General features: G+C 53.1%; 1 protein-coding gene across 1 annotated transcript in view; it reads left to right on the forward strand.

The window, feature by feature from the left end:
- The first annotated feature begins 9,990 nt into the window (after positions 1–9,990).
- The window catches only part of C3 (complement C3), a 42,190-nt gene continuing 25,485 nt past the window's right edge, over positions 9,991–26,695 (forward strand). The window contains exons 1-17 of the mRNA XM_010367161.2: positions 9,991–10,150; positions 11,111–11,303; positions 12,505–12,670; positions 12,753–12,823; positions 16,760–16,854; positions 16,958–17,040; positions 17,123–17,213; positions 17,843–17,945; positions 18,040–18,166; positions 18,728–18,843; positions 18,944–19,093; positions 20,387–20,596; positions 20,737–20,943; positions 21,775–21,933; positions 24,350–24,479; positions 24,744–24,815; positions 25,003–25,200. Of these exons, the coding sequence (XP_010365463.1) occupies positions 10,077–10,150; positions 11,111–11,303; positions 12,505–12,670; positions 12,753–12,823; positions 16,760–16,854; positions 16,958–17,040; positions 17,123–17,213; positions 17,843–17,945; positions 18,040–18,166; positions 18,728–18,843; positions 18,944–19,093; positions 20,387–20,596; positions 20,737–20,943; positions 21,775–21,933; positions 24,350–24,479; positions 24,744–24,815; positions 25,003–25,200 (2,245 nt within the window). The 5' untranslated portion in view covers positions 9,991–10,076. The remainder of the gene's footprint in view (positions 10,151–11,110; positions 11,304–12,504; positions 12,671–12,752; positions 12,824–16,759; positions 16,855–16,957; positions 17,041–17,122; positions 17,214–17,842; positions 17,946–18,039; positions 18,167–18,727; positions 18,844–18,943; positions 19,094–20,386; positions 20,597–20,736; positions 20,944–21,774; positions 21,934–24,349; positions 24,480–24,743; positions 24,816–25,002; positions 25,201–26,695) is intronic.

Below are 26,695 nucleotides of genomic sequence, written 5' to 3' on the forward strand. Positions count from 1 at the left end.
GGCCGGTGTCTTGCCTTTTTGGGGGTTGGGGTCTACACAGAGGTTGTGTTTACAATGTAGAAACCTGTTTTCGCTGTGTGTCGGGGGGCAGAGGGTCCGTGTCTTTGCACATTCAATAAATATTCATTCAGTAACAGCTGCATGCAGGGCCCAAAGTCAGGCATTGGGATGGAGCAGTCACCAAGACCCACCTGGTCCCAGCCCTTGAGGGGCTCCCAGTGCCCAGGGTGGGGGTCAGGCAGAGGGACATGTCACCTGGCAGTACCATCACTGGGCCATCAGCGCTGTGTCGGGGACTGCACAGGGCCCTGACCCAGCCGTGGGGGTCAGGAAAGTTCAGTAGAAACATGGTGGAAGAGCTCATGCCCCGATGAGGGAACCGCAGGCATGAAAGCCAGGGGCGAGGGGAAAACGGGGATTCGAAGACACCCAAGTGGCTCAGGCTACAGAGGAAAAGAAGGATAGGCCGGGTGTGGTGGCTTACGCCTGTAATCCCAGCACTTTCGGAGGCCAAGGCAGACAGATCGTTTGAGGTCAGGAGTTCGAGACCAGCCTGATCAACATGATGAAACCCCGTCTCTACTAAAAATACAAAAATTAGCCAGGCCTGGTGGCAGGCGCCTGTAATTCCAGCTACTCAGGAGCCTGAAATGGGAGAATCACTTGAGCCAGGGAGGCAGAGGTTGCAATGAGCAGAGATCGCACCACTGCACTCCAGCCTGGGCAACAGAGCGAGACTCCATCTCAAAAACAGTAATGCTAGAAGCTAACCGGGCACAGTGACAAGTGCCTGTAGTAGTTCCAGCTACTGGGGAGGGCAATGCAGGAGTATCACTCAAGCCCAGGAGTTAAAGCCCAGCTGGGGCAACAAGCAAGACCCCATCTCAAGAAAAGAAAAAATAATATGAGGTAACACAGAGTGATTGCTATGCCACACTGTATATTAAGCCTTCTGTGGATTTTAATGTGTTAAAAAGCCCGTGAGGCACAGAGAGGATAAGAAAGCTTGAGGTCACACAGCTAATGAGTGGGAGACTCGGGGCTCAAAGCCAGACACCGACTGTGTGCATTGCTGCTCTGAGCTAGACTCCCTGGGACCAAACCTCTCAGCCTGTTAGCATTTGCTGTGTGACTCTAGATCACTGGCTTACCCTCTCTGTTTCCTCACATATAACATGGGGCCTCCTAAGTTTGTTGAGTATCACATACAATAAGAGGTGTCTGGCTTGGCACAGCGCCCAGTTGCACAGCCTCGGCCTGACTTCTAGGGAACCAGCCCTGAATCTTGAGGGGCAACCGTGGAATTAGAGATCCACTTGTGCACACACTTAAGGGCAGGCTCCCAAGATGGGTCTCCACCCCCCACCCACCTGCCCTTCAACTAGAGCACCCAGAACGCCTTTTGAAGCTCAGAGAAGCCTTCCTCACTGGAGACCACAAGCATGGGACGGCGGCAGGGAACAGGGCTGGGGTGAAGGCTTCCTGTAAGCAGAAACAAATATAGCTGGGGCCCAGATGAATAAATAGCCCGGTCAGACAAAGAAGGAAGTGGGAGGCATTGCAGACTGGGGAAGTTACATGAACACAGCGGGGAAGGCTGGGATGGCCCACAAGGCTGGAGGGGGCAGGAGGAGGGTGAGAGAAGCTGGCAGAGGCCTAAGGACAGGCAGGCACAAGGGGCTTCATCCAGGGGTCCACAGGAGCCATGGAGGAATTTAAAGCAGGGAGGAGCATGGCCGGAGAGACAGCATGTGCAAGCTGCAGTCGGCTGAGTCATACGTCCCCTCAAAGATGGGCACATCCAGCCGGCGCGGTGGCTCATACCTGTAATCCCAGCACTTTGGGAGGCCTAGGCAGATGGATCACATGTCAGGAGTTCAAGACCAGCCTGGCCAACATGGTGAAACCCTATCTCTACTAAAAATACAAAAATTAGCTGGGCATGGTGGTGGGCACCTGTAATCCCAGCTACTCGGGAGGCTGAGGCAGGACAACCACCTAAATCCAGGAGGCAGAGGTTGTAGTGAGTTGAAATCGCACCACTGCACTCCAGCCTGGGTGACAGAGTGAGAGACCTGTCTCAAAAAAAAAAAAAAGATGTGCATGTCCAAATCCCCAAGGCCTGTGGATATATGTTCTGTCACGCAGCAAAAGGGACTTTGTGCGTGGGATTAAGGCTATTAAAATGTGTGTGTGTGTGTGCGGGGTGGGGGGGGGGGGCGGTGGTATCTCAGATTATCTGGATATGCCCAATGTCGTCACAAGGGTCTTTATAAGAGGGAGGTGGAGGCCAGGTGTGATGGCTTACGCCTGTAATCCCAGCATTTTGGGAGGCCAGGGATCACCTGAGGTCGCGAGTTTGAAACCAGGCTGGCCAACATGGTAAAACCCTGTCTCTACTAAAAATACAAAAATTAGCTGGGCATGGTGGTACACGCCTGTAATCCCAGCTACTTGGGAGGCTGAGGCAGGATAATCGCTTGAACCTGGGAGGCGGAGGTTGCAGTGAGCGAGATCACGCCATTGTACTCCAGCCTGGGCAACAAGAGTGAAACTCTGTCTCAAAAAATAAAAAATAAATAATAAATAAGAGCCAGGTGGGAGGGTCAGAGTTAGAGAAGGAGACACAGTGACAGAGGCAGAGGCTGCAGTGATTCCAAGGAAGGGGCCACAAGCCAAGGAATGTAGGCGGTTCCTAGACGCTGAAAAAGGCAAGGAAATGGGTTCACCTGTTTCCTCCAGAAAGGAACGCAGTCCTGTTGACACCTTGATTTTAGACGTCTGACCTCCAGAACTGTAAGAAAATAAACATGTTGTTTTAACCCACCGAGATTGCAGTCATCTTTTGCTGCAGCAGTTAAGAACTCACACAGTTTAAGAGCACGCTCTTCATACAGCCCAGCTGTCTGAGTTCAGATTCCGACACTTACCAGCTGCAGGATCTCGGGCAAGCGGCCGAAGCCTCTGTTTCTTCATCTGTAAAATGGTGCAATGATAGTACCTACAGCATGTGGTGTAAACAAGGGTTAAAATACATGAAATAGATAAGTTGCCACCACGCGCATCTCATAGGCGTTTGTGAACATTAGTGTGCATTCCTGTGTTATACATCATGATTGGTCAAAGGAATACAAAGGTAGGGTTTTTGTTGTTGTTTGAGACAGTCTTGCCCTGTCTCCCAGGTTAGAGTGCAATAGTGTGATCTCGGCTCACTGCAACCTTCACCTCCTGGGTTCAATTAATTCTCCTGACTCAGCCTCCCTAGTAGCTGGGATTACAGGCATGTGCCACCATGCCTGGCTAATTTTGTATTTTTAGTAGAGATGGGGTTTCACCATGTTGGCCAGGCTGGTCTCAAAATCCTGGTCACAAGCTATCCACCCATCTTGGCCTCCCAAAGTGCCAGAATTATAGGCATGAGCCACCACACCCAGCCTAAAAGGTGGATTTTAGAAAGGAAGGAGTCCCCAAGCCAGGCATGGTGACATGCACCTTGTCCCAGCTACTCAGGAGGCTGAGGCGGGAGGACTGCTTCAGCCCAGGAGTTTGAGGCCAGAGTGAGCTATAATTGCAAGACTCCAGCCTGAGTGACAGGGCCAGACCCTGTTTTTAAAAGAATAAAATATGGCTGGGCGCGGTGGCTCACGCCTGTAATCCCAACACTTTGGGAGGCCCAGGTGGGCAGATCATTTGAGGTCAGGAGTTCAAGACCAGCCTGGCCAACATAGTGAAACCCCATCCCTACTAAAAATACAAAAAATGAGCCGGGCGTGGTGGCTGGTGCCTGTAATCCCAGCTACTCAGGAGGCTGAGGCAGCAGAATTGCTTGAACCAGGGAGGTGGAGGTTGCAGTGAGCCGAGATTGCACCATTGCACTCCAGACTGGGCGACAGAGCGAGCCTCCGTCTCACCAAAAATAAAATAAATAAATAAATAAATAAATAAAAGTAAAGAGTCCCTAGCTGCTGCAGATTAAATGGGCTGGTAGGGAGGAACCTGGGGCAGCAGTTAGGGCAGATATCACAGGTGTGGAGAGGGAGGATGAACTGGGAGATTCCAGGCAAAGGCTTGGCCAGCAGGTGAATTCTGGGAATGAGAAGAGGCGAGGAGTCCAGCTTGGAGACCTGGTGGGACCATCACCCAAGCAAGGCTGGGGTAGAAGATGCGGGTGTTAGCAAAAATAAAAATACAGTTCATCAGGAGTTCAAGACCAGCCTGGCCAACATGGTGGAACCCCGTCTCTACTAAAAATACAAAAACGAGGTCGGGCGCGGTGGCTCAAGCCTGTAATCCCAGCACTTTGGGAGGCTGAGACGGGCGGATCATGAGGTGAGGAGATCGAGACCATCCTGGCTAACATGGTGAAACCCCGTCTCTACTAAAAAATACAAAAAACTAGCCGGGCGTGGTGGTGGGCACCTGTAGTCCCAGCTACTCGGGAGGCTGAGGCAGGAGAATGGCGTGAACCCGGGAGATGGAGCTTGCAGTGAGCTGAGATCCGGCCACTGCACTCCAGCCTGGGCGACAGAGCAAGACTCCGTCTCAAAAAAAAAAAAAAAAAAATACAAAAACCAGCCGGGTGTGGTGGCAGGTGTCTGTCATCTCAGCTACTTGGGAGGCTGAGGCAGGAGAATTGCTGGAATCCGGGCGGCAGAAGTTGCAGCGAGCCGAGATCGCGCCATTACATTCCTGCCCCAACCAATGACAGCGAGACTCTGTCTCAAAAAAAAAAAAAAAAAATACAATTCAAGTGTACTGAGCGCTCAGTACGTGCAGGGCACTGGGCTAAGGTTTGTTGCCCGCGTGCCACTCAGGACTTTCATTCCAAGACTAGAAAGGAGGCTCTAGGCTGTGGATCTCCAGTTGACAGATTAGGAACCGAGGCTGGGAGGAGGGGTTGGACCTTCCCAGGGGCCCTGCAGAGCTGGAATCAAAACCCACTGCTCTCCATTTTCCCAGGGCTGGAGTCCATAGGCCCCCAGCTAGTTTCTGCTGAGTATGAGACGGAGAGGAGGGAAAGAGCCATTGTTGCCAGGCAGATAGATTGATTCAGCCAGGTCAAGGTTAACTTGAATTAATCAGTAATAGAGTGGGAGAAGGGGATGGCCTGGCTGTGGGTCCTGGAGAAAAATTCCAGGAAAGCAGTCACCTCAACCCAGAATTAGACGGTGGGATAGCGGGTTTCCCAGCTGCTCCCAGGCCTGGCTGCCCCTTTGTTGGGGGAAGGAGAGGGATGGGGTATAGTGGGCAGTAAGTGAACTCAGGCAGGTGTGAGGCGGGGGCACCTGGGTCTGCCACCCAGAAATCATTCCCACTTCCTTCCTCTCATTTTCTTTCTTCTTTGTCTTTCCTTTTTTTTCTTTTTGGAGACAGAGTCTTGCTCTGTCATCCAGGCTGGGGGGCAGTGGTGCAGTCATAACTCACTGCAACCTCTAACTCCTCCTGCCTCAGCCTCCTGAGGAGCTGGGACTGCAGGCACGCCAATATGCCCTGCTAATTTTTTTTTTTTTTTTTCAGTTGTAGAGACAAAGTCTCACTATATGTCTCAGGCTGGTCTCGAACTCCTGGGCTCAAATGATGCTCTCACCTCAGTCTCCCGAAAGTGCTGGATTACAAGCATGAGTCACCGTACCCTGGCTCGTCTCATTTTCCCCTTGCACCCCGGCTGGCATTGCCAAACAGAATACAGGACGCTTAGTTACATTTGAATTTCAGATAAATAACAAACACTTTTTCAGTATATGTAGCTTCCAGATAACCCATGAATGTTTAGCCCGGGTGGCCGAACTCCCCTCCTTGATTCCCGGAATGCTGGGCTGGGTGGACATGCAAATGGAAAGTACCCTGATGCACACCCAGACCTCCTTCTCTCCCTCCCCTGCGGGCTCATCTTTGTGCACTATCCCCCTATCAAACTCTGGACACAAATGCACGTCTCCCAGAAAAAGTCACGAGGTTCTGAAGAATTCCCCATCTCATCTCCCTCCCTCCCTCCCAGCAGGCAACCATCTGCTCCAGCCTCCAACCCCCTCACTTCTCATCCTGCCCCTCCCCTCTGGTCACTTCTTGGAGGTCAGGGTAGGGCCAGACCCTTCCCAGGTTCAAGTGATCCTCCTGGCTCAGCCCCCCCGAGTAGCTGGGATTACGGGCACCTGCCATCATGCCCAGCTAATTTTTGGTTGTTGTCGTTTGTTTGTTTAGAGACGGAGTCTCGCTCTTGTCACCCAGGATGGAGTGCAGTGGCATGATCTCGGCTCACTGCAACCTCCACCTTCCAGGTTCAAGTGATTCTTCTGTCTCAGCCTCTCCAGTAGCTGGGATTACAGGTGCCCGCCACCATGCCTGGTTGGTTTTTGTATTTTTAGTAGAGATGGGGTTTCACCATGTTGCCCAGGCTGGTCTTGAACTCCTGACCTCAGGTGATCCATCCGCCTTGGCCTCCCAAAATGCTGGGATGACAGGCATGAGCCACCGGGCCTAGCCAGCTAATTTTTGTATTTTTTAGTAGAAACAGGGTTTCACCATGTTGGCCAGGCTGGTCTCGAACCCCTGACCTCCAGTGATCCCCCAGCCTCAGCCTCCCAAAGTGCTGGCATTACAGGCATGAACCACCACATCTGCCCCTCTGAGCCTGGTGGCTTCTAGGCATCCTGGCTTCTTTAATTGTCACGACTACCAGAACTATCTTCAGTCCCATTGTTTAGTTGGATTAACCAAGGTTCCTCCTCAGAGAAAAGAGGAACCCAGGTTTGCAGCTAGACAGCGGCCAGACAGGAATTCCTTCTCAAGGTTGTCAAACCACAGGGCCAAATGCTTGAGTCTAGAATGAAACCAGGAAACGGGGTGGCTTGAGAAGAAAGTGGGGGATAGAAGATGAAATGGGGCAATTGGAAGATGCAGTTTCTTTCTTTTTTTATTTTTATTTTTATTTTTTATTTTTTGGCAATAGGGTCTCTCTCTGTCACCCAGGCTGGAGTGCAGTGGTGCAATCTCAGCTCACTGCAAACTCTACCTCCCGGGTTCAAAAGATTCTCCTGTCTCAGCCTCCCCAGTAACTAGGATTATAGGCACCCACCACCATACCCAGCTAAGTTTTGTATTTTTAGTAAAGACGGGGTTTCGCCATGTTGGCCAGGCTGGTCTCCAACTCCTGGCCTCAAGTGATCCGCCTGCCTCAGCCACCCAAAGTGCTGGGATGACAGGCGTGAGCCACTGCGTCTGGCAAGGGGATGCAGTTTCAAAAGCTGAACCCCAATTCTGGAGAGCAAGCAGGTGTTTTCATACTCTCTCTTTCTCCTCCTCCTCCTCTTCCAAAGAGTGTGTTGCAATCAGTGCAGACAGACGCCAGGTTTGTTCTCATGCTCCACGCCTCCCCCTACCCCTGGCACGGAAAGGAACGTGGTTTACAGGAAATCAGAGAAAACTCCCCATTAACCCCTTCAATGGGGTTTCAGAAACCACCTCTCTAGGGATAAGGGGGCCCTACCCACAGACCCTTCTCCTGCCTTCACCATCCACCTCCTATGCCTGGACAGCAATGCTGCTGACCATCAGAGGAATGCCAGTTAAGATGACACCGCCCGCAGGGGTGTGGTGGCTCACACCTGTAATCCCAGCACTCTGGGAGGCCAAGGTGGGTGGATCACCTGAGGTCAGGAGTTTGAGACCAGCCTGGCCAACATGGTGAAACCCTGTTTCTACTAAAAATACAAAATAAATAAATAAATAAGCCACGTGTGGCGGCGCAGGCCTGTGATCCCAGCTCTTTGGGAGGTTGAGGCGGGAGAATCGCTTGAACCTGGGAAGCAGAGGTTGCAGTGAGCCGAGATGGTGCCACCGCACTCCAGCCTGGGCGACAGAGCAAGACTCCATCTCAAAAGAAACAAACAAACAAACAAACAAAAATGACACCAGGGTACCAGCTGTCACCCACAAGGCTGGCAAAAATCCTCAAGTGTGCCCCTGTGATGAGGCAGTGGGAGAAACTGACAGTTCTTTTCACGCAGGGCTCGTAAGTGTGTAAATCAATACAACTTCTGTGCAGGGGAATTTGGCAATATGTAGCAAGATTACCAATGCATTCAGAGATTGACCCAACGTATTTCCTTTCATTGCAACAACAGCCCTATGAACAAACTGAGGATCAGGCGGTAAACAGTAGCTTGCCCAAAGATTACAGCTAGTTTCAGAGCTAGAAAGTAATGCAGGTTCAAGCTTATTCACTGCAGAGAGCCTGGTGTGAAACCGCAGATGTCGGTCTGTCCATCAATAAGAGGCTGGTGGCTGGACACAGCGGCTCATGCCTGTAATTCCAACACTTTGGGAGGCCGAGGTGGGTGGATCGCTTGAAGTCAGGAGTTCGAGAGCAGCCTGGCCAACATGGTGAAACCCCGTGTCCACTAAAAATACAAAAATTGTCGGACGGGGTGGCGTGTACCTATAATTTAAGCCATTCCGGAGGCTGAGGCAGGAGAATTGTTTGAACCCGGGAGGTGGCGGGTGCAGTGAGCTGAGATAGCGCCACTACCCTCCAGCCTACTCTGTCTAAAAAAACCCCTCAAAAACAAATGAAATATCCCCCAACAAATAGCAGGCTGGTTACTTTCTCACAATATAACAAGAGGCCTGTAACCTGCAAGAATGAGGAAGTTCTTTGCGCACTGAGGTGAAATAGCCTCTGAGGTATATTGTTCATGAAAAAAAAACAAAGCAAAATGAAACCCAAGATTTAACTGAAGAGACCGGGAAGAATAATATGTAATATGTGCTGTTCACAGGGCACAGTGGTTCACACCAGCACTTTGTGAGGCTGCTACAGGAGGATCACTTGAGCCCAAGAGTCCAAGACTGGACTGGGCAACATCGTGGGACCCCCATCTCCACAAAAATAAAGAAATTATCCGGGCATGGTAGCAGCCACCTGTAGTCTCGGCTACTCAGAAGGTTGAGTCAGGATGATTACTTGACCCCAGGAGGTTGAGGCTGCAGCGAGCTGTGATTGCACCACTGCAATTTAGCCTGAGTGACAGAATGAGAAAAAAATTTAAAAAGGAAAAAACAAAAAGAATATGCTGTCAACAGGGGTGGGAGGAAGACTACCTTTCCCTCTATACACATTTCTACCTTTTAGATGGTGATCAATATGAATATATTATACACACAGACACACACACACACACACACACATACACAATACAATTTAATATCTGAAGAGGATGTTGACATAAGACAGGTACAAAAGTTCTAGAAATGAAGACTTTCCTCAGTGATGACTTTTCTCACCACCAAAGTCACTCAGGCATCCTGACAAGGGTAAGTGCGGAGAGCTTCCTTGGAAAATAAGCTTACCTAGATAGTGAACTCCTACACATACCTCAAAGCCCATCTGAAATGTCCCCTCCTACAGGAAGTTTTCCCTGACCCTCCAAGAAGCAGAGTTCTGTTTCACTGGGGAAAACATTTCTTCTTCTTCTTCTTTTTTTTCCCCCCTGCTCTGCACATGAGCTAGAAAACATTTCATGAGACTAGGAGTTTCTGTGCTGGGCTCTGTCCCTCCACCATCCTACTTCCCCTCCCTCAGCATGGAAGCCTCTAGAAGTAGAGCTCCAACTCCCAGCCTACAGAGAGATTCCTAGGAAGGGTTCGACTGATAAATGCATGGCCAAAAGTGAACTGGGGATGAGGTCCAAGACGTCCGCGGTGGGGGGTTCTCCAGACCTTCGTCTTCTTCCACTACAAAGTGGGTCCAACAGAGAAAGGTCTGTGTTCACCAGCTGGCCCTGACCCTGGGAGAGTTCAGGGCAGGGTGCAGCTACATTCATGCTGCTGGGGAACATGCCTTCAGGTTACTCACCCCACAGACATGTTGGCCCCAGGGACTGAAAAACTTAGGAAATGGTATTGAGAAATCTGGGGCAGCTCCCGAAAGGGGAGAGGCCATGGGGAGAAGGGGGGACTGAGGAGGCGGGGGAAAGGCAGGAGCTGGATAAAAAGCCAACTCCAGCAGGCACTGCTCACTCCTCCCCATCCTCTCCCTCTGTCCCTCTGTCCCTCTGTCCCTGCACTGTCCCAGCACCATGGGACCCACCTCAGGTCCCAGCCTGCTGCTCCTGCTACTAATCCACCTCCCCCTGGCTCTGGGGACTCCCATGTGAGTGGTTACAACTCTACACAGAAACAAGGCTGCTTCTGGGGTGGAATCCGCCATTTGGGGGTCCAGGTCCCTGTAGAATTCAGGGTGCATTTGGGTGTTTGTGGATTCTGGGGTTAGCGGGTTGGGAATGTTTATATAAATGTGTGCTGCCTGTGAGTTTGGGTGTTTCTGGGTTGGGTGTTTGTGGAATCCAGGTATTGTGGAATTGGAATTTGGGATGTTTCTGGAATTGAGGTCATCTGTTGGTTTAGGGTGTATGTGGTGTTTAGTGACGGTGTGGTTGGGGATGACTTGGAGACGCGGAGGTTTGGACTTTGCAAGATTTGGGAGTTTGCAGCTTGGCGACTTAGAAGTTTCAGTGTGGGTTTCAAGATTGGCTACTTTGGGTTCATGTATGGTTGGGGCGTTTGGAATTGGTTGTATTTATTAGGACCGGGGTGTTGGAGGTTTAGGCTGGGTTTGGGGTACTCTAAGATTTGAGGTTTAGAGGTTTGGGTGTATGTGGGTTTGGGTATGTAGAGTTTAGGCTGTCTGGGGTTTGAGTGTTTACGTATTTGTAGTGTTTAGAGATGTAGAGGTTTAGGGTTTGGGGCATGTGTGGGTTTAGGCCATTGTGGGTCTGGAAGTCCAGAGACGTGGAGGAGTTGCTGACGCTGGTTTGGAGGTTCAGGGGTTGGTGGGATGCATGGCCCCTCGTTGCCCAGGCTTTCAAAGTCCAGGCCCAGCTGGCTGAGAGTGGGAGTCATGGTGGCTGCTGTCCTGCCCATGTGGTTGAGACGGTGGCAGTGCCCAGAGAATTCAGATCCAGATATTGGCACTGGCAGTGCGCCAGCAGTCCCTGGATCCTCTCCAGGACCAGGGGCTGGGGCACACAGCCTGCCAGGCGCTGACTCCAGTGAGGACTGGCGCCTCACACCCCGGAAATGACAGCCCCACTCCCGTGCCCCACTCTGACAGGTACTCTATGATCACCCCCAACGTCTTGCGGCTGGAGAGTGAGGAGACCGTGGTGCTGGAGGCCCACGACGCGAAAGGGGATGTTCCGGTCACTGTCACTGTCCACGACTTCCCAGGCAAAAAACTGGTGCTGTCCAGTGAGAAGACCGTGCTGACCCCTGCCACCAGCCACATGGGCAACGTCACCATCAGGGTGGGTGCAGACTGGTGCAGGACCCTGCTGACACCCACAGCCACGCCCACTCTCCCTCTTTCTGAGCCCTCCCCTTCTGTCTTCTCCCTTTCTTTATATTTATTTATTTATTTATTTATTTATTTATTTATTTATTTATTTATTTATTTTTGAGGCAGAGTCTCACTCTATCACCCAGACTGGAGTGCAGTGGCGCAATCTCGGCTCACTGCAAGCTCTGCCTCCTGGGTTCATGTTATTCTCCTGCCTCAGTCTCCCGAGTAGCTGGGACTACAGGCGCCTGCCTCTACGCCCGGCTAATTGTTTTGTACTTTTAGTGGAGACGGGGTTTTACCGTGTTAGCCAGGATGGTCTCAATCTCCTGACCTCGTGATCCGCCCGCCTCGGTCTCCCAAAGTGCTGGGATTACAGGCGTGAGACCCCACGCCCGGCACCTGTCTTCTACCTTTCTAAGCCCTGCCCTTCCCTGAGTTTCCACTCCTTTTGAGGCTCCGTCCCTTCTAAGAACCTCCCTTCTCTGAGCCCTCCCCCTTCTGTCTCCTCCCCTGCTAAGCCCTTCCATTCCCTGAGTCTCCACCTTTTTTGAGATTCCTTCCTTTCTAAGCCCTGCCCTTCCCTGAGGACTCCACCCCTTCGGAGGCGCCTCTCCTTCTAAGCCCCTCCCTTCTCTGAGACTCCACCCCTTCTGAGTCTCCTCCCCTTCTAAGCCCTGTCCTTACCTGACACCCCACCCCTTATGAGGCTTCTCCCATTCTAAGCCCCTCCCTTCTCTGAGACTCCACCCCTTCTAAGTCCCTCCCACTGAATCGCTTCCTTTTCTAAGCCCCGCCCCTTCAAAGGTCTCCTCTTCTGAACTCCTCCCCTCTTAGTCTTCACCGCTTTCTAAGTTCCCTCACCTGAGTCCCTCCCCCTTTCTGAGCTCCCCATGTCAGCCCCTCCCCTTTTCTGAGTTCCCGCCCCTTCTGAGCCCCTCCTCCTATAAGCTCTCTCTTCCTTGTGAGCTCTTCCTTCTGAGTCCCCTCCCTGGTCCCCCCTCTCCGCTGGCACCTCCTTCACATGCCCCTCCCTCCCCAAAACTGGGCCACCCTGGGAGACCAAGAATAATGGGCAGGCAAAGAGGGACCCAGCCCAAGATCCGGAAGCTGAACCGTGGGCACGGGGCCTTGGAACAGACCCCTGACAATGCCCTGCCCACACCTAGATCCCAGCCAACAAGGAGTTCAAGTCAGAAAAGGGGCACAACAAGTTCGTGACAGTGCAGGCCACCTTCGGGGCCCAAGTGGTGGAGAAGGTGGTACTAGTCAGCCTTCAGAGCGGGTACCTCTTCATCCAGACAGACAAGACCATCTACACCCCTGGCTCCACAGGTGAGGCTGCGGGCGGCTGGAGAGGGCGGTGCACCGGCGTGGGCCGGCCAGGGTCTCACCAGGCCTCCTTGTCTATCCCCAGTTCTCTGTCGGATCTTCACCGTCAACCACAAGCTGCTACCCGTGGGCCGGACGGTCATGGTCAACATTGAGGTACCAGCCAGAGGGGGCCCCAGGGGCAGCAGGGGCACAGGCTCAGGAGAGGCAAAGAGATCGAGAGAGACAGAGAAAGACACACCGGAAGAGGTGCAGTGGCAGAGATACAGAGGCAAAGAGATATACAGACACACACCCACACAACACACACACATACAGCACACAGCACACACAGAGGCAAAGAGATATACAGACACACACCCACACAACACACACACATACAGCACACACACACACACATACAGCACACAGCACACACAGAGGCAAAGAGATATGCACACATGTGCACACACAATGCACACACACAACGCAACACACACACAAACATACATGACCACACAACATAACACACAACACAATACACACAACACAACGTGCATACCCACACAACACACAAAACACAACACAATGCACACAACATACACAAGCACACAATACACACAAAACACACACAACACAACATACATAACCACACCACACACAACACACAACCACACAAGACAATCATACAACACACACAACACACACAAAACACAGCACAGAACATAACCACACAACACACAACCACACACAACACAATGCACACAACATAACACACACAACATACAGCCCAACACACAACCACACAATACACCATATGGCACACACACACACAGGCCGAGAGACAAGGTGGACATCCAGGGAGACCCCAGGGAGCAGTGCAGGTGTCCGTGGATTCTGCTTTCAGATAACCCCCCTGGTCACTTCACCTCCCTGAGCCTCAGTTACCTCATCTGAATATTGGGATCATGACAGATAATTCTGTCATCTATTCTACCGATGACAGCCAGAGGACGCCTGTGAGCACCTGCCTCAGGGCCCATCCCTCCTCTTCCTACAGCCCTCCATGGCTCCCACCTTCCTATGGGTCAAAGCCTAAGTCCTCCCTGCAGTCCACAAGGCCCTGCACACACTGCCCTGTCCCTTCCCTGCCCTCCTCTCCTCCCTGTCTCCCCCTCGCTCATTCTGCTCCAGCCACACGGGCCTCCTCCCTGTTCCTCCAACACCCAGGTGCAGTCCTGCCTTGGGGCCTTGGCACGGGCTGTGCCCTCTTCTCAAGAAAACCCTCTTCTTCCAAATATCCACACAGCTCCTCCTCTCTCCTCCTCTAAGTCTTAGCTCAATGTCAATAATGTCTCAATTTTACAATGAAGTCTCTCTGAGTAAGCAGTAAAGTTGCAAATGCCCACCCTGACCACGCCCCCCAACGCCCCACACAAACACACACACACACTCCTCCTTCTCGCCATGTCCTGCAAATAAGATTTATTCATTTGATAATTGCTTCTTCCCTCGTCTCACCCTCTGTTGAACCTAAATCCATCCAGGAAGGAATTTTTATGTTTGTTCAGGGTTTTGTCACCTGAACTCAGCACAAAGCTGGTATATAGCTTGGTTTAATAAAAAACTTACCGGAACAAGCGAGAAGGATGGGAGGAGAGAAGGGGAAGGAGGGTGTTCTCATAGAATTATCATGAGGATGTATTGAAATCATACAAGGCTTGGGCAGTGGCTCACACTTGTTTTTTTTTTTTTTTTTGAGACGGAGTCTCGCTCTGTCGCCCAGGCTGGAGTGCAGTGGCCGGATCTCAGCTCACTGCAAACTCCGCCTCCTGGGTTTACGCCATTCTCCTGCCTCAGCCTCCCGAGTAGCTGGGACTACAGGCGCCCACCACCTCGCCCGGCTAGTTTTTTGTATTTTTTTTAGTAGAGACGGGGTTTCACCGTGTTCACCAGGATAGTCTCGATCTCCTGACCTCATGATCCGCCCGTCTTGGCCTCCCAAAGTGCTGGGATTACAGGCTTGAGCCACCGTGCCTGGCCGCACACTTGTAATCCCAGCTCTTTGGGAGGCCAAGGCAGGAGGATCGCTTGAGCCCAAGAGTCTGAGACCAGCCTGGGCAACAGAGCAGACCCTGTCTCTACAAAAAATAAAAGTTAAAAAAAAAAAAAAAAAAAAAAAGCTGTGTGTGGTAGTGCGCGCCTGTGGTCACAGCTGCCCCAGGAGGCTGAGGCAGGAGGATCACGTGAGCCCAGGAATTCCAGGCTGCAGTGAGTCATGATCGCGCCACTGCACTCCAGCCTGGGTGACAGAGTGAGACCCTGTCTCAAAAAATAATTGGGGCAAATGCAATGGCTCAAGCCTGTAATTCCAACACTTTGGGAGGCAGAGATGGGAAGACTGCTTGAGGCCAGGGGTTCAAGACCAGCCTGGGAAAGGTAGGGAGACTCCATCTCCACAGAAAAAAATTAAAAATTATCTAGATTTAGGGATTGGTACGGTCTGTGGGGGAACAGAGACCACACACCTCTTTTAAAGGCACAACAGTTGCCCAGCTCCGATTAGATGTCTCCTGCTAACCAGAGTACACTATCCACAGAAATTTCCTTGTTTCCAACAGAAGCTGGAAAAACAAACTTTTGGCCGGGCGCGGTGGTTCACGCCTGTGATCCCAGCACTTTGGGAGGCCGAGGCAGGCAGATCACGAGGTCAGGAGATCGAGACCATCCTGGCTAACACGGTGAAACCCCGTCTCTACTAAAAATACAAAAAATTAGCTGGACGTGGTGGCGGGCACCCGTCATCCCAGCTACTCGGGAGGGTGAGTCAGGAGAATGGTGTGAACCCGGGAGGCAGAGCCTGCAGTGAGCCAAGATCGCGCCACTGCACTCCAGCCTGGGCGACAGAGCGAGACTCTGTCTCAAAAAAAAAAAAAACACAAAAACAGACTTTTATGTGTTTCAATACCTAAAGCCAGGTCACGGCCTTCAGACATGCCACTTGCCTGATCCCTGTTACCTCTGTACAATTTCTTTTAAATTTATTTATTCATTCATTTCATTGTTATTATTTTGAGACAGGGTCTCATTCTGTTGCCCAGGCTGGAGTGCAGTGGCACAATCACAGCTCACTGCAGCATTGACCTCCTGGGCTCAAGCGATCCTCCTGTCTCAGCCTCCTGGGTAGCTGGGACCACAGACGTGCACCACCACATCCAGCTAATTTCTAAAATTTTTTGTAGAGATGGAGTCTCCCTATGTTTCCCAGGCTGATCTTGAACCCTTGACCTTGAGCAGTCCTCTCACCTCTGCCTCTCAAAGTGCTGGGATTACAGGCTTGAGCCATCGCACTCGCGCTAATAAATTATTTTTTGAGATGGGGTCTCGCTCCTTCACCCAGGCTGAAGTGCAGTGGTGCGATGATGTCTCATGTTGTTTAAATGTTGGCAGCAAATGAAATGATACTACTAGTTATTAGTATTCAGAGAGACACTGAAGAAATGAGCCCCTACGCATACGAACTATGTCCCAAACTAATACAGTAGGTGCCATTATTATCTCCTGTTTCTAGAGTTTCACATTGAGCACAGAGAGGTTAGGTAACTTGCCCAGGATCACACAGCTTGTAAGTGGCACAGTACAGATTCAAACTTAAGGTTGACTGACTCGGGTAGTTGTTCTTTTTTTTCTTTTTTTGCGATGGAGTCTAACTGTGTCTCCCAGGCTGGAGTGTCATGGAGCAATCTTGGCTCACTGCAATCTCCGCCTCCCAGGTTCAAGCGATTCTCCTGCCTCAGCCTCCTGAGTAGCTGGGATTACAGGTGCCCGCCACCATGCCCGGTTAATTTGTGTATTTGTAGTAGAGACAGGGTTTCACCATGTTGGCCAGGCTGGTCTTGAACTCCTGACCTCAGGTGATCTGCCCACCTCAGCTTCCCAGAGTGCTGGGATGACAGGTGTGAGCCGCCATGCCTGCCCAGGTCCCTGTTCTTAACCACAGTAGACACTGCACAGAGAATGTCCAGACACAGAGAGGTCAGGGAGAGCTGAGAGGCTAAGCCCAGCCTCTGAAGAGTCATTTTATCCCGTATCCTTCCCTTCTGCCTCCCACAGAACCCGGAAGGCATCCCGGTCAAGCAGGACTCCTTGTCTTCTCAGAACCAATTTGGCATCTTGCCCTTGTCTTGGGACATTCCAGAACTCGTCAAGTATGTTGGGCTCTTGAGGAAGGGGTTCAGGGCTCCCCTATCCCAGGAGAGGGAGCGGGGGGCTCCGAGGCCTGAGCAGACCACTCATCCACCCTCCTCACAGCATGGGCCAGTGGAAGATCCGAGCCTACTATGAAAATTCACCGCAACAGGTCTTCTCCGCTGAGTTTGAGGTGAAGGAGTATGGTAAGAGGAGGAGGGGCTGGGGGAGGCAGCGCCCAGAACGCCTGGCCCAGCGCCGCCCCCACCAACACCGTCTCTCCCCCAGTGCTGCCCAGTTTCGAGGTCATAGTGGAGCCTACAGAGAAATTCTACTACATCTATAATGAGAAGGGCCTGGAGGTCACCATCACCGCCAGGTGAGGGACTGGGGGTGGAGCCAGGTAAGGGCTGGGTGAGGGACCAGGTGAAGACCAGGTGGGGGACTGGGGTGTGGGACCAGGTGGGAGGCTGCAGGTGGGGTAAGGTAAGGGGCTGGGGGTGGGACCAGGTGGGAGGCTGCAGGTGGGGTTAGGTGAGGAGCTGGGGGTGGAGTCAGGTGAGGGACTGGGTGTGGGACCAGGTGGGAGGCTGCAGGTGGGGTAAGGTAAGGGGCTGGGGGTGGGACCAGGTGGGGGGCGGGGGGTGAAACCAGGTGGGAGGCTGCAGGTGGGGTTAGGTGAGGAGCTGGGGGTGGAGTCAGGTGGGGGGCTGGGTGTGGGACCAGGTGGGGGACTGGGGTGGAGTCAGGTGGGGGCCTGGGGGTGGGGCAAGGTGAGGGGCTGGGGGTGGGACCATGTGGGGGGCTGGAAGTGGGGCAAGACATGGGCCTGGGAGTGTGGCAAGGTGAGGGGCTGGGGATGGAGCCAGATGAGGGGCTAGAGATGGGGCTAAGTGAGAGGCCAGCAGTGGGTCGGGGGCTCCAGTCTTTAGCACTGGCAGGAGAAGCTGGAGGAGATCCCATTCTCTAGGAGGGACGAACCTGAAGCCCTCTTTGTCTGCCCCGTAGGTTCCTCTATGGGAAGAAAGTGGAGGGAACTGCCTTTGTCATCTTCGGGATCCAGGATGGCGAGCAGAGGATTTCCCTGCCTGAATCCCTCAAGCGCATCCCGGTAGCACCACTGACAGAGGCCTCTTTGATCCCTCCCCCAGTCCCTGCTTCCTCTGAGCCCGCTCCCCTCTCTGAGTCCTCCTCTCCCTTCCCAGATTGAGGATGGCTCAGGGGACGCCGTGCTGAGCCGGAAGGTACTGCTGGACGGGGTGCAGAACCCCCGACCGGAAGACCTGGTGGGGAAGTCTTTGTATGTGTCTGTCACCGTTATCTTGCACTCAGGTGAGGCCCAGTCTGAAGGCCAGGCTCAGGACCATCAAGTGGGCCGGTCTGAGAGGGGAGGCCAGGTCAGAAGAGAAAGCCTAGTCTAAGGAGGGAGGCTCAGAGTGAAAGTAGGGTCCAGTCTGATGGGGTAGGCCCACTCTGAGAGGGGAGGCCAAGTATGAAGGTGGAATCCAGTCTGATGGGGGAGGCAGGGTCAGTATAAACATGGGGTCCAGTCTGATGGGGAAGGCCCAGTATGAAGTCTGTGTCCACTCTGATGAGGGAGGCAGGGCCAGTATAAAGATGGGTCCAGTCTGATGGAGGAGGTAGGGCCAGTATAAAGGTGGGGTCCGGGTTGATGGGGGCACAGGCCCAGTATGAAGTCTGTGCCCAGTCTGATGGAGGAGGCAAGGCCAGTATAAAGGTGGGGTCCAGTCTGATGGGGGGCATAGGCCCAGTATGAAAGTGGACTCCACTCCGAGGGAGGAGGCCTAGTCTGAAGGTGGGGTCCATTCGGAGGGAGGAGTTCCTATCCTGAGGGGTGGCCCAGGAGCCTACACTCACAGCTGGTCCCCTCAGGAAGTGACATGGTGCAGGCGGAGCGCAGCGGGATCCCCATCGTGACCTCTCCCTACCAGATCCACTTCACCAAGACGCCCAAGTACTTCAAACCAGGAATGCCCTTTGACCTCATGGTGAGACCCAGGGCGGAAAGGGGTCCCACTCCTCCCTTCAGGAACACCGGCCACACCCCTGAGCCTGCCTGAACTTCCCCCACCTCACCCCCCATCACAGGTGTTCGTGACGAACCCCGATGGCTCTCCAGCCTACCGAGTCCCCGTGGCAGTCCAGGGTGAGGACGCTGTGCAGTCTCTAACCCAGGGAGACGGCGTGGCCAAACTCAGCATCAACACACACCCCAGCCAGAAGCCTTTGAGCATCACGGTGCGTCTGGGCCCAGCCTCAGAACCCCACCACTGGGAAGACAGTACAGGGATCCTGGTGTTTGCACAGTGGGGTTCTGCCATTTGCATAGACATATTCTCATTTGCATAGAGGGGTTCTCTACTGCACAGTGGGGTCCTGCCATTTGCATAGAGATATTCTCATCTGTATAGAGGGGTTCTCTCCCACACAATGGGGTCCTGCCATTTGCATAGAGATATTCTCATCTGCATGGAGGAGTTCTCTCCTGCACAGTGGGGTCCTGCTGTCTGCATAGAGGGGTCCACAGTTCCAGGAAACAAGACTCTTCCTCTTGCATGCCCTGCTCCTTCCACTCACACGGAGAAGCGCTCCATCCACGCACAGTGTTTCCACTCCCACGGGGGAAGGAGCCTGAATCGCACAAGGAGGGTTGTGCAGTGTTCAGGACAGGCCCATTGTTGTAAGGTGGTCTCAGTTCTCCTGGCTTCTGTGGAAGTGGCCCTGTTGCCCCTCACTGGGAGGGAAACAAGTCTCATGACAGCTGTGGAGGTTGCAGATGGCCTCCCGGTGCCTCTGCAGCTCCCAGGCTGGGCACCCCACTTACCCCTCACTGTGCTCAGCATGTGAATTTCCTGTGGCTGCCGTGACAAATGGCTGCAGCCTAGTGATCTGAAGCAACATACATTTTTGGGTCTACAGTTTGGGAGGTCAGAAGTCCTGGCTCTGGGGGAAAGTTTGCTCCCTTGCTTTTTGCAGTGTGGAGAGGGCACCCTAAAGGCTGGCTCATGGCCCCTTCCTCCGCCTTTAACGGCAGCAGCAGAGCATCTTCCAGCGCCTCTCCCTTTCTCTCTGTCTCTGTATCTCTTTCCCCTTCCTCTCCCCTTCTCTCCTGGCTCTCCTTCTCTCCCTCTTTCTCCCTCTCTCTTTTCTCCTCTTCCTCCCTTCTCTCCTCATCCTCTTCCCCCTCCTTTTCCTTTATCTCCCTCCCTCCCTCTCTCCTCTTACATTTTCCTCTCTCCTCCTCTTCTTCTCCTCCCTCCTCTCTCTCTCCCTCTCTCTCTCTCTCCTCTTTCTCTCCCTCTTTGTCTCTCTCTCCTTTCCTCTCTCCCCTGCCCCCCCTTAATAAAGACCCTTATGATTATATTAGCTCCACTTACATCATCCAGGATAATGATTCCATCTCCAGATCCCTCACTTAATCCCATCTGCCAAGTCCCTTTTGTCAAGAAAGGCCACCAATTCCCAGGTCTCAGGGATTCGGGTGTGGGCATCCTTGGGCGGGGACCAGCATACATCCTAATCCGCACCCAGGTGCGCACGAAGAAGCGGGAGCTCTCGGAGGCAGAGCAGGCTACCAGGACCATGGAGGCTCAGCCCTACAGCACCGTGGGCAACTCCAACAATTACCTGCATCTCTCAGTGCCACGTGCAGAGCTCAGACCCGGGGAGACCCTCAACGTCAACTTCCTCCTGCGAATGGACCGCGCCCACCAGGCCAAGATCCGCTACTACACCTACCTGGTCCGTGGCCACCTGGAAACCTCAGCCCCCCGCCCCTCCTTGCTTCTTCTGCACCCCCGGGGCCCCTTCCCCCATCCCGATCCCTCCCTGCATTCCCTCCCACTTGCCCTCCCCAGCCTGATGCCAGCCTGTCCCCCTAGATCATGAACAAGGGCAAGCTGTTGAAGGTGGGACGCCAGGTGCGAGAGCCCGGCCAGGACCTGGTGGTGCTGCCCCTGTCCATCACCACCGACTTCATCCCTTCCTTCCGCCTGGTGGCGTACTACACGCTGATCGGCGCCAGCGGCCAGAGGGAGGTGGTGGCCGATTCCGTGTGGGTGGACGTCAAGGACACTTGCGTGGGCTCGGTAAGTGTGCCCTGGACTCCCTCCCTCCCTCTTTCCCTCTCCCCACTCCTTCTCTCTCTGTCTCCCTGTCTCCTCTTTCTCTCTCTCTCCCTTTCTCCTTTTCTCTGTCCTTTCTCTCTCTCCTCTTCCTCTCCCTTTCTCTCCTCCCTCTCTGTCTCTCAACTGTCTCTCCTTTTATTTCTCTTTCCCTCTCTCTTTATCTCTCTTTCCCTCTCTCTTCATTTCTGTTTCCTTCTCTCTCCTTCTCTTTCTCCCCTCTCTCCCTCTTTCTCTATCTCTCTCCTTTTCTCTCTGCCTCTCTCTCTCCTTTTTTCTCTCCCTGTCTCTCTTTCCCTTTCCCTCCCTCTCCCTTCTTTCTCTCCCTCTCTCTCTCCCTTTCTCTCTCTCTCTCCCCCTCTCTCCTTCTCTTTCTTTCCCTCTTTCTCTCCCTCTCTCTTTCTCTCTCTTTCCCTCTCTCTCCCTCTCCCTTTCTCTCTCTCTCTCTCCCTTTCTCTCTCTCTCTCTCTCACTTTCTCTCTCTTTCTCTCTCTCTCATTTTCTCTCTCCCTCTCTCTTTCCCTCTCCTCTCCCCCCTCACTATCCCTCTCTCTGTCTCTCCGTCTCTCTCTCCCTCTCTTCCTGTCTCTCCCTTTCTTTTTCTCTCTGTCCCTTTCTCTCTTTCCCTCTCTCTCCCTCCCTCTTTCCCTTTCTCTCTCTCTCTCTCTCTCCCCCGCCACCCCCACGGCTCCCCCCAACCTTTCTGTCGTTCCACTCTAGCCCAGCACCCCCTCCATCCCGGGCACTCCTCTCTCCCAGGGCTGACTTCTTTCTGCATCTCCGCCCTCCCCACAGCTGGTGGTAAAAAGCGGCCAGTCAGAAGACAGGCAGCCTTCACCTGGGCAGCAGATGACCCTGAAGATAGAGGGTGACCACGGGGCCCGGGTGGGACTGGTGGCTGTGGACAAGGGCGTGTTTGTGCTGAATAAGAAGAACAAGCTGACGCAGAGTAAGGTAAGGATCAGTGTCCCAAGGCTGCTGAGAAGAGGCGGAGGCACAGAGCTGGGGCTGGGGGAGATGGATGGGATTGGAGAGGGCAGTACAGTGGGGGCATGGGCTAAAAGCAGAGATCAGAGCAGACCAGACACAGATGGCGGAAGCTGAAGATGGGAATGAGGTTGGACATGGGTTCCAGTTGGGGATGGTCAAAAAGAAACTGAACTATTCTTCCTTCCTTTCTGTTCTTTGTTTGCTTTTCGTTATTTTCTTTTCTTGTTCTTTGATTGCTTTTCTTTGCTTCTTTCTTTCTGCTTATTTCTTTTTCTTTCTCTTTTTCTTTCTTTCCTTTCTTTCTTCTTTTCTTCTTCTTTCTCTTCTCCTCCTCCTCCTCCTCCTCCTCCTCCTCCCCTCCTCCCCTTCTCTCCTCCTCCTCCTCCTTCTCCTCCTTCTCCTCCTTCTCCTCCTTCTCCTCCTTCTTTCTTCTTCTTCCTCTTCTTCTTCCTCCTTTTTTTTTTTTTTTTTTTTGAGATGGAGTCACTCTATCACCAGGCTGGAGTGCAGTGGCGCAGTCTCGGCTCACTGCAACCTCTGCCTCCCAGGTTCAAGCGATTCTCTGGCCTCAGCTTCCCAAGTAGCTGGGACTACAGGTGCCCACCACCATGCGTGGCTAATTTTTGTATTTTTAGTGAAGACAGGGTTTCACCATGTTGACCAGGATGGTCTCGATCTCTTGACCTTGTGATTCACCTGCCTTGACCTCCCAAGGTGCTGGTATTACAGGCGTGAGCCACCGTGGCCGGCTGAGACTTGGACACTTTCTTTTTTTTTTTTTAATTTTTAATTTTTATTTTATTATTATTATTATTTTGAGACGGAGTCTTGCTCTGTTGCCCAGGCTGGAGTGCGGTGGTGCTATCTCGGCTCACTGCAAGCTCCGCCTCCCGGGTTAACGCCATTCTCCTGCCTCAGCCTCCCGAGTAGCTGGGACTACAGGCGCCCGCCACCTTGCCCGGCTAATTTTTTGTATTTTTAGTAGAGACGGGGTTTCACCATGTTAGCCAGGATGGTCTCGATCTCCTGACCTCATGATCCACCCGTCTCAGCCTCCCAAAGTGCTGGGATTACAGGCCTGAGCCACCGCACCCGGCCCTTGGACACGTTCAACTGGGGCTCTGAGAGGCTGGTGGCAGTACGCCCAGGGGCATCCAGTGGGGAAGGCTTCCGGAGTAGGGACGAAGATGGAGGTGGCATTGGCCTGGGATCAGGAGTGAGGATGGGAAAGCAGATGGAATCAGAGAGGGAATGGAGATAAGATTTGGAATGGAGGCCGGGTGTGGTGGCTTACGCCTGGAATCCCAGCACTTTGGGAGGTCACGGTGGTAGGATCACTTGAGGCCAGGAGTTCCAGACCATCTTGGGCAACATGGCAAGACCCCATCTCTACAGAAAAATTTAAAAATAGCTGGGCATGATGGCGCATGCCTGCAGTCCCATCTGCTCAGGAGGCTGAGGTGTGAGGATTGCTTGAGCCCAGGAATTTGAGGCTGCAGTGAGCTGTGATTGCACCACTGCACTCCAGCCTGGGTGACAGTGCGAGATCCCAACTTTAAAAAAAAAAAAAAAAAAAAAAAGAATGGAAAGAAAGGAGAAAAAAGAAGAGAGAGAGAGAAACAGAGAGAAAGAAAAGGAAAGGAGAGAAAGAGAAAGGGAGGGAGGGAAGAACGAAGGAAAGAAGGAAGGAAGGAAGGGAGGGAGGGAGGGAGGGATGGAGGGGAGGGGAGGAGAGGGGAGGGGAGGGGAGGGGAGGGGAGGGGAGGGGAGGGGAGGGGAGGGGAGGGAAGGGAAGGGAAAGAAGAAAGAGAGAAAGAAAAGAGAAGCCCAGGCATGGTGGCTCACTCCCAGCACTTTGAGAGGCCAAGACAGGGGAATCATTTCAGGTCAGGAGTATGAGACCAGCCTGGCCAACATGGTGAAACCCTGTCTCTAATAAAAATACAAAAATTAGCTGGGCATCGTGGCGTGCACCTGTAGTCTCAGCTACTCGGGAGCCGGAGGCAGGAAAATCGCCTGAACCTGGGAGTTGGAGGTTACAGTGAGCTGAGATCACAGCACTGCACTCCAGCCTGGGTGACAGAGCAAACTCTGTCTTGAAAGAAAGAGAGCGAGAGAGAGAGAGAGAGAGAAAGAAAGAGAAGGAAGGAAGGAAGGAAGGAAGGAAGGAAGGAAGGAAGGAAGGAAGGAAGGAAGGAAGGAAGGAAGGAAGGAAGGAAGGAAGGAAGGAGAGAGAAAGGAAGGGCAGAAGCAGGAATGGGGGGGGATGAAAGCAGGACGGGGTGGACTCATTCAGGAAGAGATACACAGGTGCATATGTGGGGGATCCCAACTGCCAGCCTAGCCTCCCTGCGTCCTGCCACCCCTATGCCCCCCGCAGATCTGGGACGTGGTGGAGAAGGCAGACATCGGCTGCACCCCAGGCAGTGGGAAGGACTACGCCGGTGTCTTCTCGGATGCAGGCCTGACCTTTGCCAGCAGCAGTGGCCAGCAGACCGCCCAGAGGGCAGGTGAGGTCGCCACCAGGGGCTGGTGCAGGGACGGACAGCACCTCCACTTCCCAGATGCTGGGAGCAGAGCTCTGGAATCCGGGGCCCTGGGTTCAAGCCCCGCCTCCACCACCACCACCAAGTAAACCCCTCCCCTCTGAGCCTCAGTTTGCTCTTCCATCAAATGAGAGCAGGAGCACCCCCACCTCCCACGATCGTGAGGGGTGAACCGAGGACACCTAGTAGGTGCCTCAGCCATCTTCTTCTCGGCCGCCTGCCCCGCAGAACTTCAGTGCCCCCAGCCAGCCGCCCGCCGACGCCGTTCCGTGCAGCTCGCGGAGAAGAGAATGGACAAAGGTGGGTGCCTTTCCTACCCACTCCTGCCCCTGAACCCCACCCTGTGAGCCCCGAGCCTGGCTGTGCAGGAGCCAGAGAGGGAGGAAGGGAGGTCCTGGCGGGAAATGCCTCCCTGGATTCCGACCCGAGTCCCCCCTGCTGCGGGTCCCCAGCTGAGGGTGTGGCCTGGGGGAATGTGCTCCCGCAGTGGGCAAGTACCCCAAGGAGCTGCGCAAGTGCTGCGAGCATGGCATGCGGGAGAACCCCATGAGGTTCTCGTGCCAGCGCCGGACCCGTTACATCACCCTGGACGAGGCGTGCAAGAAGGCCTTCCTGGACTGCTGCAACTACATCACAGAGCTGCGGCGGCAGCACGCGCGGGCCAGTCACCTGGGCCTGGCCAGGAGTAGGTCCCATGGGGTGGGGCAGGGGGAGGAGTCCAATTGCTTTTACTTGCTGGTAGTGTCAAGCTGCTTTTGTTGATTTATATATTTATTTAGAGGCAGGGTCTCGCTCTTTCGCCCAGGCTGGAGTGCAGTGGTGCAGTCACAGCTCACTGCAGCGTCAACCTCTTGGGCTCAAGGGGTCCTTCTGTCTCAGCCTCAGCCTTCTGTGTAGCTAGGACTACAGGTGCATGCCACCATGCCCAGCTAATTTTTAAATTATTATTTCTAGAGAGAGAGTCTCAGTGTGTTGCCCAGGCTGGTCTCAAACTTCTGGGCTCAAGCCATCCTCCCACTTCGCTTCTCAGAGCGCTGGGATCATAGCACCACATTCAGCCTATTGAGATTTTTTTTTGAGACCGAGTCTTGCTGTGTTGCCAGGCTGGAGTGCAGTTATGCAATCTCAGCTCACTGTAACCTCCGCCTCCTGGGTTCAAGCGATTCTCGTTCCCTCAGCCTCCCCAGTAGCTGGGATTACAGGCGCATGCCATCGCACCTGGCTAATTTTTGTATTAGATGGTTTTTAAAGGCTACTGCTTCTTCCATGTTCTGCACCAGGTCTGGGAATGTTCTCAGCTCACCTAGTCATGTTCAGAATGGACAAATCCCTCAGAGGAAGCAGACATGGTTTCTCAGGACCATGATCCTTTCGAGGCACGTGCACATGCTTTCCTTCTTTTATTATTATCTTTTTTCGAGACGGAGTCTCACTCTGTCACCGAGGCTGCAGTGCGGTGGCACAGTCTTGGCTCACTACAACCTCCGCCTCCCGGGTTCAAGTGATTCTCCTGCCTCAGCCTCCCAAGTATCTGGGACTACAGGTACCCGCTGCCATGCCTGGCTAATTTTCATATTTTTAATAGAGGCACGGTTTTGCCATGTTGGCCAGGCTGGTCTCAAACTTCTGACCTGAAGTGATCCACCCGCCTCGGCCTCCCAAAGTGCTGGGATTACAGATGTGAGCCACTGTGCCTGGCCAAATGCTTTCATTTCTTTAAAAATCAGAGGGAAAGGAATGAATATGATCCAGTCTGCATTGTATATGTCCTTATACCAGTACATTTGTGGGATATAATTTTTAGTTTTTTTTTTAATGGAGAAGTAATTCCCAGGGCAGATGTGTCTGGGGCTCATGAGAATTCATCCTACAGTCCTCCGTGTCCGGGATGTATTTCGCTGCTAGGTATCCCTCCTGGGCAGAGGTAGGATCTAAAGGTGTGACTGCTGAGGAAGTAGGTGGCCTCTTTTGTTTGTTTGGTTTGGTTTGGGTTTTTTGTTGTTGTTGTTGCTGTTTTGAGATGGAGTCTGTCTCTGTTGCTCAGGCTGGAGTGCAGTCGTGCGATCTCGGCTCACTGCAACCTCCACCTCCTGGGTTCAAGCGATTCTCCTGCCTCAGCCTCCAGAGTAGCTGGGATCACAGGCATGTGTCACCATGCCTAGCTAATTTTTGTATTTTTA

Source organism: Rhinopithecus roxellana, chromosome 8 (assembly GCF_007565055.1).
Source record: "Rhinopithecus roxellana isolate Shanxi Qingling chromosome 8, ASM756505v1, whole genome shotgun sequence".
In the NCBI taxonomy this organism is placed as follows: Eukaryota; Metazoa; Chordata; class Mammalia; order Primates; family Cercopithecidae; genus Rhinopithecus; species Rhinopithecus roxellana.